Source organism: Lynx canadensis, chromosome B2 (assembly GCF_007474595.2).
Source record: "Lynx canadensis isolate LIC74 chromosome B2, mLynCan4.pri.v2, whole genome shotgun sequence".
Lineage (NCBI taxonomy): Eukaryota > Metazoa > Chordata > Mammalia > Carnivora > Felidae > Lynx > Lynx canadensis.
In genome coordinates, this window is record NC_044307.1 from 17,681,862 (window position 1) to 17,696,126 (window position 14,265).

At 38.9% G+C, this 14,265-nt stretch overlaps 1 protein-coding gene across 5 annotated transcripts in view; it reads left to right on the top strand.

Moving 5' to 3' along the window:
* Positions 1-14,265, top strand: part of MAK (male germ cell associated kinase) — a 57,958-nt gene that overhangs the window by 11,712 nt on the left and 31,981 nt on the right. For all 5 annotated transcript variants that reach the window (XM_032593114.1, XM_030314854.1, XM_030314858.1 and 2 more), the window contains exons 3-6: positions 3,187-3,241; positions 3,907-4,028; positions 8,506-8,585; positions 11,397-11,529. In XM_032593114.1, coding sequence (XP_032449005.1) covers positions 3,187-3,241; positions 3,907-4,028; positions 8,506-8,585; positions 11,397-11,529 — 390 coding nt within the window. The remainder of the gene's footprint in view (positions 1-3,186; positions 3,242-3,906; positions 4,029-8,505; positions 8,586-11,396; positions 11,530-14,265) is intronic.

The window sequence follows — 14,265 nt, forward strand, 5'->3', positions numbered from 1 at the left end:
AGAGCCTGCTTGGGATTCTCTTCTCTCTCCCTCTCTCAGCCTCTCCCCTGCTTGCATGTGCTCTCTCTCTCTCTCTCTCAAAATAAATAAACTTTAAAAAAAAGATGATTAGTTGGGAATAGATGATTAGATGGGCATGGCACCTTAATGAGTATAAATGAAATTCTGATTCACTAAGGATATTTTAGAAATAATAGCAGTGATCCCATTCATGTCTTATTGTTGCTGATCACAGATATTGGCAAAAAAAAGACCATCCAGTATTTGCTGAGTGCTGAACTAAGCAGTTATAATAACCTTTTCATAGGCAGTGGTTTCTACTTTGCAGCTACAGCATTTGAGGCACAGAATCGTCAATGGGCCATCTGTACAAGGTCACACGATCTGTAAGCCACTGAGCAAGGATCTGAATCCAGCAGGGCAATGCCACAGCCCACGTTCTTAAAAAATTTTGTTTTCATTTTATTTATTTTAGAGAGACAGAGACAGAGACAGAGACAGAGAGAGAGTTCACGAGCAAGGGAGAGGGGCAGAGAGAGAGAGAGAGAGAGAGAGAGAGAGAATCTTAAGCAGGGTGTACATTCAGCACAGAGCCTGATGCGGGCTCAGTCCTACAACCCTGGGATCATGACCTGAGTCAGAATCAAGAGTCTGACGCTCAACCGACCTAGCCACCCAGATACCCCATAGGCCACATTCTTAGCTACCATGGCGTGCTGCGTTCATTTACTCATTTCCTTACCCTTGTGTATGACACTCTTGTAAGGGCTCTGAATAATTCCTACAGGAATTAGTTTAATCAATAAAGACGACTTAAGCTTCCTGAGAATCTTCTAGAACATATCAGTAGGAGATTATACTACTAAATGAAAGCAGCAAGGCATATAGGGTCTTTATTTTCATAATCCAGCCTTGTAATTTCTATACACGAGGAAACTTTTTTTTAGAACGTGAATCCTCTTTTTTCTCATGTCCCATTTTGCACGGTGACTAAAAATCTGTTCATATAAAAATACAACTTCTACCTGCAGTGTATATAGTGGAATTATTTTGTTGCCTTTATTACTTTATTACTTCTGGTATATTTATCCCTAATGGTAACACTGGGATGGAAGAGGGAAAGTAAAGAACAAAATTCAAGAAAGCTATTTCTGGGCAACCTACTGAATGGGAGAAGATATTTGCAAATAGTATATCTGATGAGGAATTAATACCCAAAATATATAAAGAACTTATACAACTCAACACCAAAAAAACCAATCCAAATAAAAAATGGACAGGGGACCTGAATAGACGTTTTTCCAAAGAAGAAATACAGATGGCCAACAGACACACGAAAAGATGCTCAACGTCACTAATCATCGGGGAAATACAAATCAAATCCACAATGAGATACCACCTCACATTTGTCAGAATGGTTCAAATGAAAATGACAAGAAGTAATAAGTGTTGGTGAGGATGTGGAGAAAATGGAACCCTTGTGCACTGTTGGTGGGAATGTAAACTGGTGCAGGCACTGTGGAAAGCAGTATGGAGGTTTCTCAAAAAATTAAAAATAGAGGGGCGCCTGGGTGGCTTGGTTGGTTAAGCGTCCGACTTCGGCTCAGGTCGTGATCTCACGGTCCGTGAGTTCGAGCCCCGCGTCGGGCTTTGTGCTGATAGCTCAGAGCCTGGAGCCTGTTTCAGATTCTGTGTCTCCCTCTCTCTCTGCCCCTCCCCTGTTCATGCTCTGTCTCTCTCTGTCTCAAAAAAAAATAATTGTTAAAAAAAAATAATAAAAAAAAATTAAAAATAGAAATACCATACTACTTAGGAATTCTATTACAGGGTATTTACCCCACAAAAATGAAAAACACTAATTCGAAAAGATACGTGCACCCCTGTGTTTACCACAGGATCATTTATAATAATCAAGATATGAAAGCAACCCGTGTCCCTTGATAGATGAATGGATAAAGAAGATGTGGTATATATGTATGTGTGGGTGTGTGATAATTATAGATATATATATATATAACTTATATATATAATTTATATATAGTATATAATTTATATATATAATTTGTATATAGTATATAATATATATTTTATATATATGTATAAATATTATATATTAGATATAATTTTACATGTTATTGTATTTTATATAATATATATTATATTTTATATAAGCATATATTATTATATTTATGTATTTTATATATAATTTATATATTTTGTATAATAACTTATATATAAGTATACATAAATATACTTATATACTTATATACATATACTTACACTTACATAAATTTATATAAATTATATATATAAAGTGATAATTATACACACACACACACAGAGGAATATTACTCAGCCATTAAAAAAGAATGAAATCTTGTGATTTCCAACGATGTGGATGGAGCTAGAGAGTACTATGCTAAGCGAAATAAGTCAGAGAAAGACAAATGCCATATGATTTCACGCATATGTGGAAATTTTTTAAAGTACAGCAAAGGGAATAGTCAATAATACTGTAGTTACATTGTATGGTGACAGATGGGGACTACACTTATGGTGAGCATTTCATAATGTACATAATTTTCGAATCACTATGTTACATACCTGAAACCAATACCACATTGTATGTCAACTGTACTTCAAGCATAAAAATTAAGAACAAAATCTTTTTGAAAAGAAAGCTATTTCTAAGGTTTGGTTACTTCTGAATTTTTATTGACTTGAATCACTTAACTTTATGGGCTTCCTGTTTAAAGCTGGGGTAATGATACAGAATTTGTCAGATCAAATTATTTTACTACACTTGCTCCCAAAATTTATGACTTCCTTCCCCTCTCCACCTCAGTGTTTCATATTTATCTGTTAAGTTCTAGAAAGAGATTTGGAAGAGGCTCTGTTAGAAAAACACAATCAACTGATTAGAGACATGCGAGAATTCACCCAGAAAGGAAGATTAATGGTAATACTTTCACCATTGTGTTTAAAGCAGAATTTCAGGTATGACATAAGTGTGAACCTGTACCAAACAGCCTTGAGATATACAGAAGGGAGGTGGCTCCCTTTTAAGGAGGAGGAAGAGAGAGATCATAGCTTGCCCAAAATGGAAACTAGAGTAAGAAAGCCAACAGTGTTATTGGTGTTGGAAATCCTGTCCCTGTACACTAAACTTGTCTTATTTTATTTCAGGATGAAGAGAAAGTTCTATTCTTGGGATGAATGTATGAACTTGAGAGAAGTTAAGGTAAAAAGCCTACGGATGGAAAGAACCCAAGGAGGCCTTAACTCTGTCTCACCCTGTCCCATTTCTGAAGATGGCTGCTGAAGGGGTTGTTCTGTTCTTTGTAGGAAGCAGTCCAAAGATAACTGTATTTCTTACGTTTTTTTTTTTTATCTTCCTACGTAAAGTAATTTCTCATTCCCCATCCAAATGTCAGTGGAGAACAGAAAATAACTCTACCCTCATATTTGAAAGTATACACTCTCACTTTTAAAAGAGCACTTTCCTTCATGCTATCAAAGGAAAGACAACTTTTAACAACTACAAACCATTTCTTTCTATGTTACGCTGTATGACCTGGATACATTTTTGGAGACATTTGTATGGAATGTCACACAGTTAGGTCAGAAAAAAGTTAAACCTGTTGAATAGACGGGAGAGACAAAAGTGACAGATTGAAACGTTTGGTGGGTAACATCGACTGTTTATGTTTGCCCTTCCATTCATTACTGGAAACAATCACTGCTTACTTTAACTTAGTCATGTAAAATATTGTAGACACTGAAACTTAATTCATTAATGAGTTCAGAAGATCACTTAAGGTAATTATCATAGGTAGCACTGATGAGGTTTTGCCAACTTCTATAACTTGGCTTTAAGAATTTTATTGCCTATTTGCTGTGCTGCAGTCTCTGAAGAAGCTTAACCACGCCAACGTGATCAAACTAAAAGAAGTTATCAGAGAAAATGATCATCTCTATTTTATATTTGAATATATGAAAGAAAACCTCTATCAATTAATGAAAGACAGGTATGTCTTTATTTTACAAAAACCATAATTTTTTCCCTGTTACCTCCTCTCTGAGTTCCTTGGATCCCTTCAACACGTCACACTTTACAGCATGAAGGGTTGGTCACCCCGAGAGTGAATCTAAACTAATTAGCTGATATCCTCATAACTCGAAGAAGAACCAGCTATGACACAGCCACCATTTTTCTGGTGTCATCTCGTAAAAGTCAAGGTAGGGACACCTGGGCGACTCAGTCAGTGAAGCGTCTGACTCTTGACTTCGGCTCAGGTCCGGATCTCATGGTTCATGAGATCGAGCCCTATGTCAGACTCTGTGCTGACAGCATAGAGCCTGCTTGGGATTCTGTCTCTCCCTCTCTCTCTGCCTCTCCCCGACTCATGTGCTCTCTCTCTCTCTCTCTCTCTCTCTTTCTCTGTAAAATAAGTAAACATTTTTTTTTAAAGCAGGTAAAATGGACATTAATCTCCCACATGTGACCAGTAGCTACTATGAAAATATTAACCTCCCCAAGCTCGTGGCACATGACTGAAGCTCTCTCTCTTCACACGTTTAGAAATTAAAATGAGGATTTCTTTGGAATTGGTAACACATCAAGTCTTATCATTCACTTAAATGTTCTAATAAATGAACTTACTAGATCCCTTCATGAAACCTGCTTCCTTCCTCCCTTCTTTCATGAACCTTTCACAAAGTGCCGGAGAGAGTAATGAAGCAAGAAAATTTTCTCAGTTTTGTCCAAGGCCAGCTTTATTACTGAGCATTCAACTGTAGACAGGTTTTGTTTCAAAAAGTATAGATAGTGTGTGTGTTTATATGAAATATTTATCTTGATTTTTTTTTTTAAGTTTATTTATTTGCTGCGCTGACAGTGGAGAGGGCTCAATCTCACCAACCATGAGATCACGACCTGAGCGGAAATCAAGAGTCAGATGCTTAACCAACCGAGCCACCCAGGCGCCCCCATTTTACCCGCTTTTAAAGCCAGAGGTGTTCAACAAAAGATCCTATAATACTTTATAAACACACTTCCCAGTGGAATGCTGATTGCTATCTCTGTATCTCTTTCATACACACATACATACCCACTCAAAGTAATCCTTAAGGGTGGTGAGTGGATTTTTCTTTAATCACATTTTTCCTTCTTTCAAAACATACTTATTGAATGCCTGTTATGCTCCACAGGCTAATGTCCTATCATTAATAGCAGTTAAAATAATGGTAAAGAAAATTTCAACCCCTCAAATCAGTGTTTATTTTTCTCCAGCTCTTTCTGGCCCATGGAAACAGGCATGCATGGTTTTTTTTTTTACTTAGTTTCAGTTTTAGTGGTGATAACTTTTTTATGTGATTGATTCACTTACAAGCGTTTTGTTTTGCTGATACATAATCTTCAGTTACTATTGTTAGTATGTTCTGTTAAATGACTATACCATGCTTCACTCCTCTCTTTTATTTAAAAGAAATAACTATCAGGGGGAGAATACATTAATTATACTGTATCATACTGATGAGATTATTTTGTAGTCATTGAAAGTGATAATTATAATGAATATGAAAATGCCTATGAATGGATAATAAAACAAATAAAAATTATAATTATGTAACATTGAAACGTAATATAAAAGTTATACATGTAAATGGATTAGTATTGGACCAGAATACTGAAAAATCAAAATAGTTTTTTAATCAGGTGATGATGGATAGTCCTAAATGTTTGGCTTCTAATAATCATACTCTTTAAAATGTATGAAATGATATATTGAGATATAGTTGTGGAAGAAAAAAATATATTTTAAAAAATTTTTTTTAATGTTTATTTATTTCTGAGACGGAGAGAGAGCATGAGTGGGGGAGGGGCAGAGAGAGAGGGAGACAAAGAATCCGAAGCAGGCTCCAGGCTCTTAAGCCGTCAGCACAGAGCCCCACGCGGGGCTCAAACTCACAGACCACCCGATCATGACCTGAGCCGAAGTCGGACACTCAACCTACTGAGCCACCCAGGCGCCCAAAAAAGATATTTTTAAAAAAAGATATTAAGTAAATATAAATATTTAAAATGTTATACTTTCATCATTTATATATTTAAAAATATATAAATCTGTGCTGAGTGGATAACGCGATAGCAAAGGAACAATAAAAATAGTCAAGTTTGGAATTTCATGATTTAGTTCTGATTTAGTTCATGATTTCTAAATTAAGTGGAAATAAAAATGATACTGTTTGATGATTATTCAATGTAAAAGGGATAAATTTAACAACAGTTGTACATGGCAAAGAGCTATTTGAGGCTAAGTGGCTTTCTTACACTTTGTTTTTGGTAGCTTAACTTCCTGAAGCGTTATTTTGAGGATCAAGATTAATTTAAAAGCCTTTTTTATTCACGTAATCTTTTTTTCTATTTTAACTGAAGGCCAATATATATAAACCTTTGCTCTGATGCTATAACTGTACCTTTAATTTATAGCATTCATTATATAATTTAAATTGTTGGCAAGGATAAAAATATTTTGTTTCTTTTAAAATGTATTTTAAGGGGCGCCTGGGTGGCGCAGTCGGTTAAGCGTCCGACTTCAGCCAGGTCACGATCTCGCGGTCCGTGAGTTCGAGCCCCGTGTCAGGCTCTGGGCTGATGGCTCAGAGCCTGGAGCCTGTTTCCGATTCTGTGTCTCCCTCTCTCTCTGCCCCTCCCCGTTCATGCTCTGTCTCTCTCTCTGTCCCAAAAATAAATAAACGTTGAAAAAAAAAAATTTAAAATGTATTTTAAAAATATTTCAATAATATGGGGCTGGCTCAGTTGGAAAGACATGTGACTCTTAATCCTAGGGTCGTGAGTTCAAGCCCCATGTTGGGTGTACAGATTACTAACATAAATAAATAAATAAATAAATAAATTACTTAAAAAAATATTTCAATAGTATATGATCAATAGTATTTTCAAGCTTTATATAAGATCAGTGTGTATCTTTCTCTATTGTGTGTTTTCAGCCCATTTGGTGAGATATTTTAGAACATTACATAAGCATATAATATAGCTAACAATGCAATATTCAGAAATAGGCCATTTTCCATATGTTGAGAGCATTTTGAATAAACATTCGAATCCAGGGGCACCTGGGTGGCTCAGTCAAACGTTAAGCGTCAGACTTGGGCCCAGGTCATGACCTCATGGTTTATGAGTTTGAGCCCCACGTCGGGCTCTGTGCTGACAGCTCAGAACCTGGAGCCTGCTTCAGCTTCTGTGTTTCCCTCTCTCTCAGCCCATCCCCCGCTCACTCTCTGTCTCTCTCTCTCTCTCTCTCTCTCTCTCAAAAATAAACATAAAAAAAAACCCACTCTAACCCAATCAATCATGCTGTGATAAAGATGTTAGAAAATGTTGAAATTATGATGAGCTTTTAAAGCTTAAAATGAGGGGTGCCTGGGTGGCGCAGTCGGTTAAGCGTCCGACTTCAGCCAGGTCACGATCTCGCGGTCCGTGAGTTCGAGCCCCGCGTGGGGCTCTGGGCTGATGGCTCAGAGCCTGGAGCCTGTTTCCGATTCTGTGTCTCCCTCTCTCTCTGCCCCTCCCCCGTTCATGCTCTGTCTCTCTCTGTCCCAAAAAAAAATAAATAAACGTTGAAAAAAATAAAAGCTTAAAATGATTACTTCTAAAACACTGCTTGGTTTCAGGGTCAAAGAGAATTAATTCATGTTAACAACTAATATGTTTCAGTCTTAATTTAGGCTTTATTAGGGTCTTTATGTAAATACCATATAAAGCTGCACCGTCCAATACCGTAGCTAGTAGTCACATGTGGCTCTCGAACTCCTGAAACATGGCTCGTCTGGACTGAGATGTTCTTTAAAGGTAAAATAAAAACACACACCAGACTTTGAAAACTTGGTCCAAAAAAAAAAGTAAATTCATTAATAATTTTTATATTGACTACATGTTGAAATGATACCTGGTATAGATACTAAATGAAATATTGTTAAAAATTAATTTCACCTGTGTCATTTGTTTTAATGTGGCTACTAGAAAAAAAGTAAACACATAAGTGTTTCTCATTTGTGGCTCTTAATATATTTTTCCACTGGACAGTACCAGTAGGCAATACAGAACTGAAGCAGTTATGCCCCTAAAACTCTTAAAGCCTCTATCACACAGATTTGCACACCTGGCTTACTTGACTATTAGGAGTTTTCCAATTTACTTTGCTTCTCTTGGGACAGTTTAAAATTTAGCTATTGAATATTCGTGCAGATACATTCATTACTGGGTTTGAGTTTTTACCGAACATCAACACAAACAAAAATTCTAATGGTCACGTTTCAAATTTACAACCTTTCAACAACTATAGAGCTACCTTTAACCAGTATCATGAGGCTAACAGGGGCTCCGAGGGAGGAAGAACATCTCCTTTCTTGTTTGTTTTGGTTGGTTGGTTAACAGAGTTACACGACTGTTTGACTGTTTATTTGTTCGTGTCTTCACAGAGACAAGCTGTTCCCTGAGTCAGTCATCAGAAATATTATGTATCAAATATTACAAGGACTGGCATTCATCCATAAACATGGTAGGTTTAAATTTCATTTCCCTGCCTCTTTAGATGACTGTCAAGGTCACGAGGTCACGTACAGGAATTGTACATAAACTGTTAAATAATATTCTATTGAGTAACTACAACTTTGGAGTATGTGCCTACTATATAAAATGGTATTTCTGTAATCTCGAACTATCTTCCTCCAGAGCAGAATTTGTTAACACTTTGATCATCAGCTGTTAGTCCCAGTTACAATAAACCCATCCTATAATCGCCTGCCCTGATTTTACCTTGGAAATGAAAACAAAGCAAACAAAATGCCCTTCTTTTGGAAAAGATCGGAATGCTTTGATCACATGACCCCTTATTAACGTTTAAATAGTTTAAAGCGCCCATGCTATGGTGTTTCATAGTTTTCCTTAGTATTTGCATTTAGTTGTTTCTGTTCTTTGTGTTTCATATTGTTGCCGGTTCTGTTCTTTGAATGAAATTAAGGAAAGTGCTTGGTCTTATTTTTATGAATGTCTCATTTATGTGATCTTCATTTATAGTCTTTTATATACCTATCAAACCAAAATAATTAGTCCAAAAAGTTAACATAATCAGTATGAAAGTTTTTAGCGAACATTTGTTTAGAATCACTAGATGTTCCGATATTAAATTGGAAGGGTTTGTGCCAGACCACCGCTGCGTTCTGAACGGAGGCATTTGGAAGTCACCAGTATCAGTCTCCTTTCACGTTTCATCCCATAGTTTATATGAGAAGATATGAAAGGAGAAACTTTCCCCTTTAACTGTTACACGAGATAATCTAATGTCTAAAAATGCTATTTAAGGGCACCTGGGTGGCTCAGTCGGTGAGTCAGCTGACTCTTGATTTCGGTGCGGGTCATGGATTCATGGTTCGTGGGATCAAGCCTCGCATCAGGATCTGTGCTGATAGAGCAGAGCCTGCTTGGGATTTCCTCTCTCCCTGTCTCTCTTCCCCTCTCCCACTCACGTGAGCACACATTCTCTGTCTCTCAAAATAAATAAACATTTAAATAAATAGATAAAAATGCTATTTATGTATTCCACATAAGCATTGTCAGAACATTCCTGAATCCCACTTTTTGGTCCTTTAAACGTCTAAAACCTACGGTAACATACTACAACCCACTGGTAAAAGCCAGTCATTTATTAATTACATGGAAATAGAGGACATATGCTATTTTAACTGTTCATAATGGACTTTCCATCTTCAGCCCATTTTGTAATACTGACCAGCATGGAAACTCGTGATATTTGCCTGAGTTAATTTATGCCAGTAGAAACCAATGTGCGGAAAAATCAAAAGCATTATGAGTTATTTGATTTTTGGAAAGACTTTTGTGATTTACTGATATTTTTTAGGTTAGGAATAAAATTGGTTTAGATTCCTTGGGTCTATAGGAGGAACTCCCAGCCACGTCAGAGCATAAGAGATTGCAGGAAGAAGTTGGCTTGGGGGTTGACGAATTAAAAGTAAAGAACACAAATGATGTGCAGTTGGCTCCACAACCGATGACAGTGACTGGGGACACCAGACTCCAGGAACAATAGACATTTTTACAGAAGCTACATTATTCTTGCTACAGTGGACAACAAGCATCTCAGATGTACTACTTTGAGCAAACATTTTTAACACAGCGGCTGTCCCAACATAACACTAATATTTTAGTTAAAATAGGACCACGTTACCAATACCCTTATATTAGTGAGAATGGGGAAAACCTCAACTGTACAAATATGTAACTGGTTTGATTCTCTACGATTTTACGGATTATGTCAGTCGACTCACCACCACCTGTGTTCCTGTTCTTGTCTCTGCGGTAAAAAAAAAAAGTGCAGTGTATTTCCCTTGGAAGTTTGTGAAATGGATCTCGACAGCTATTTTGAGTAAGAAGTACCAGATGACACTGGGTACAAAACTGGTGTGATGTCACCAATGTCGAGCCCGCACTGGCTTAGAAGGAATTAGAAAAGCTTAGGCTTAAAACTCGGCTTAAAAAGTTCAGGCTGAAGCTACGTGATCACCTACAGCGGATCCTACAAGGATCCTACAAGGGACCAGGCCCCCTCTTGACTCTCCCGCCTCGCAAGGTCATTGGAATACAGGCCACCCGTGTGTCACTGGCGTGCTTTAGATGGCCCTTAGAAATGTACAAAGAGGGTTTTCATGTCCTTCTTCCTGGGTGCCTCGCGTTCACTGACCTGCCTTTCAGCTTCAGTCACCATTTATTTTACATACTGAACTGGTAAATGACCATTATAATTATTGGGCTTTTCAATAAAGCAGCTACCAGGGGAGAACTGAGCTGGTAAATAACACAACTGCAAATGAAAGAATTGGCTAAAGTGGGTGCAGTTGCGTTTTCGTTTAATGGACTTTTCAAATAAGTGACGTCAGCCTGAATATGCAGCTTTCCTCGGGCTTTGATTAGGCTCCTTCTCTTCTGCCCTCCCCCTCCTCATCTGCGGCACAGCAGTGACCATAATACGTCCTTAAGGTGGTTGTGCAAATTAATGGAGATAATCGTAATGTGGCCAGTGTCTAGCTCAGTGCTTGAACTTACCGGATTCACAAATAGAAATATGTGTTAAGTGGGAATTTTTAATGACCTTAGGTACAGTGGGAACTTTCTTGCCAATTTATTTTGAACGCAGGGTGCCTGCCACCATCACCTTTTAGAGAATAGTTAGGGTTTATTTTTTTCCTAAGTTCACATTCCTAATTACAACAGAGAAGTTCACTTATATTTTGTTTAGGTTTCAAGTATGTTTAAACGTGATGATCAATTATTGTTTTCCCTCTCTGTTCCCCAGGTTTTTTTCATAGGGATATGAAACCAGAAAACTTGCTTTGTATGGGCCCAGAACTTGTGAAAATTGCTGATTTTGGACTTGCAAGGGAATTAAGATCACAGCCACCATATACTGATTATGTATCTACCCGATGGTGAGTAGTTTCACGCAATTCTGTAGAGGTTTATGTCTGTGTTGAAGTTTTACCACAAAAGATCGTTACATCGCTTTCTGGAGGTTCCATATCGAGTATTTAAAACAAAATATAAAACTGACTTTTGCATTCTGTGGAGAAAGAAGGATTGGGTCATGACTATTCTGAAGGAAAAAGGATTTCATTAATTGATTCATTCACTTGACAAACATTTGTTGAGCACGTACTATGTGCTAGATTCTATCTCAGGCACGGGGAACACGGAAGTGAACATCACAGGAAAAAAAATCTCTGTCTCATGCTGCTTACATGACATCCAATAAACAAATAAAAACATCATGGGGGGGGCGGGGCGCCTGGATGGCTCAGTTGGTTAACCATCCAAGTTCAGCTCAGGTCATGATCTCACAGTTCGTGAGTTCGAGCCCTGCGTCGGGCTCTGTGCTGACGGCTCAGAGCCTGGAGCCCGCTTTGGATTCTATGTCTCCCTCTCTCTCTGCTCCTCCCCCGCTCAAACTCTGTCTCTCTGTCTCAAAAACAAATAAACTTAAAAAAAAAAACAAAACCCTGGGGCGCCTGGGTGGTGCAGTCGGTTAAGCATCCGACTTCAGCCAGGTCACGATCTCGAGGTCCGTGAGTTCGAGCCCCGCGTCAGGCTCTGGGCTGATGGCTCAGAGCCTGGAGCCTGTTTCCGGTTCTGTGTCTCCCTCTCTCTCTGCCCCTCCCCCGTTCATGCTCTGTCTCTCTCTGTCCCAAATAAATAAATAAACGTTGAAAAAAAAAATTAAAAAAAAAACAAAAACCCAAAAACCAAGAAACGTCATGCATTACCAACAGGAAGACATGCACATCCTCATCAGAAGACATGTAATAGTCCCAAACTGCAAGCTACCCAAACGTCCATCAGGAGCAGCGGAATATATTCACCCAGTAGAATGCTTTCCAGCAATGAGAATGAAAAGCCTACAGCCACACACAACAATACGACTGAGTCTCACAGATATAATGCGGAGAGCAAGAGGCCAAACAGGAAAAAAGTACATATGGTAGGATTCCACTTATGTAAAGTGAAACCCAATGTATGCTGTCAGCAGTCAGGGTAGCAGTTATGTGAATAGTGACAGTGAGTGCGGGACAGGGACCTCCTGGGATGCTGACAACGCTCGGTTTTTCATGAACTTGGTGCTGCGTCAGTGGATTTGTTCTATTTGTGGAAATCCATCAAGCTGCCCAGTTACAATACGTGCACTTTTCTGTGTGTGTGTGTGTGTGTGTGTGTGTGTGTGTGTGTTACATTCCAGGAAAAACAAGCATATTGGTAAATCAGGTGGTGATACATTATTATGGAGAAAAATAAAATATGGACAGGGACAGGGAGTTGGGTGGGTAGGGGAAGGACAGGGCATGTTGCTAGTGTAAAGAGAGGCTCTCGCTGAGAAGGAGAGGCCAGGGCAAGAAGGAGCTTTCACGCAGAGAAAATGCTGAGCGCAAAGGCCTTGAGACGGGAGCGCCATGCGTGAATTCTGCCAAGAGCAGAATGAACAGGGACGACTGTAGGAGGAAATGAGGCGAGAGAGTGTATGGAGTGGCCAGATCTCATGGGTCCTTACAGGTCATTGTAAGGACTGTGGTGGCTTGTTAATCCGGGCGGGCGAACTGGGGAGCCCCTGGAGGGTATTGAGAAGAGGTGTGATATGATCTGACATGCCTTCCAAGTACCACTCTCACTGCTGTATTAAAAACAGGTTTCCGAGGAGCTAGGGAAGAAGCAGGGACACCAGGCAGAATTGTTACAGTAATTCTGGCAGGAAGTGACAGTGGCTTGGATCTGGTGGCCACGGAGGTGGTATTTTTAAAGCAGCACAACCGTGACTTCCTGGTGAATCAGATGTGGGGTGTCAGATAAAGGAGTCAGAGACTTTCACGTTGTTTTTTTCTTTTTTTCTTGAGCAACTGGAAGATTGGAGTCAGCACTAATTGATATGGGGGAACCTCAGTTCTGTTTTAGGTTGAGTATCTGTTTTCATCTGGGTAAATTTAGGTTCCATACTGAAACGGAACGAAATTGAGACTTGTTTTCAGCATCCAAACTTGGCAAAACATTCAAAACAATGAATTTTATCTCACAAAAAGCTCAAGGCATAGTAACAAGCATTGGCAAGGACGCGGAGAGACCGGATCCCTCACACATCACTGGTGTGAGCGTGAAATGGTGCAAAAGAGTCAGTGGTTCCTCAGGGGTTAAACATCCAGTTAGTACGTGATCCAGCAACTCCACACACATTTCTCCGGTATGTAGCCCAGGGAAATGGAAACACACATCCACACAGAAACTTACACATGCATGTTCACAACGGCACTACTTATAATAGCCCCAAATTGGAAACAACCCAAGTGCCCGTCCACTGGTGAGTGGATAAATAAGGTATACTAGGGCCATATCATGGAATACGATTCGGCAGGAAGAAGAATGAAATACTGATACGTGCCACAGCATGGACGAACCTTGACAACATGCTAAGTGAAAGAGGCCAGTCACCAAGGACCAGAAAGCGTGTGGTTCCACTGGTAAAGCTAGAGCACTGGGAATACAGGGTTTTTGGGGAGGTATGGGGTTTCTTTGGGGGGCAATGAAAATGGTCAAAGTTGATTGTGATGATGGATTACACACTCCATGAATATACTTAAAGCCCCTGAGTCATACGCTTTTAAATGGAGAGTTGTATGTTATGACAT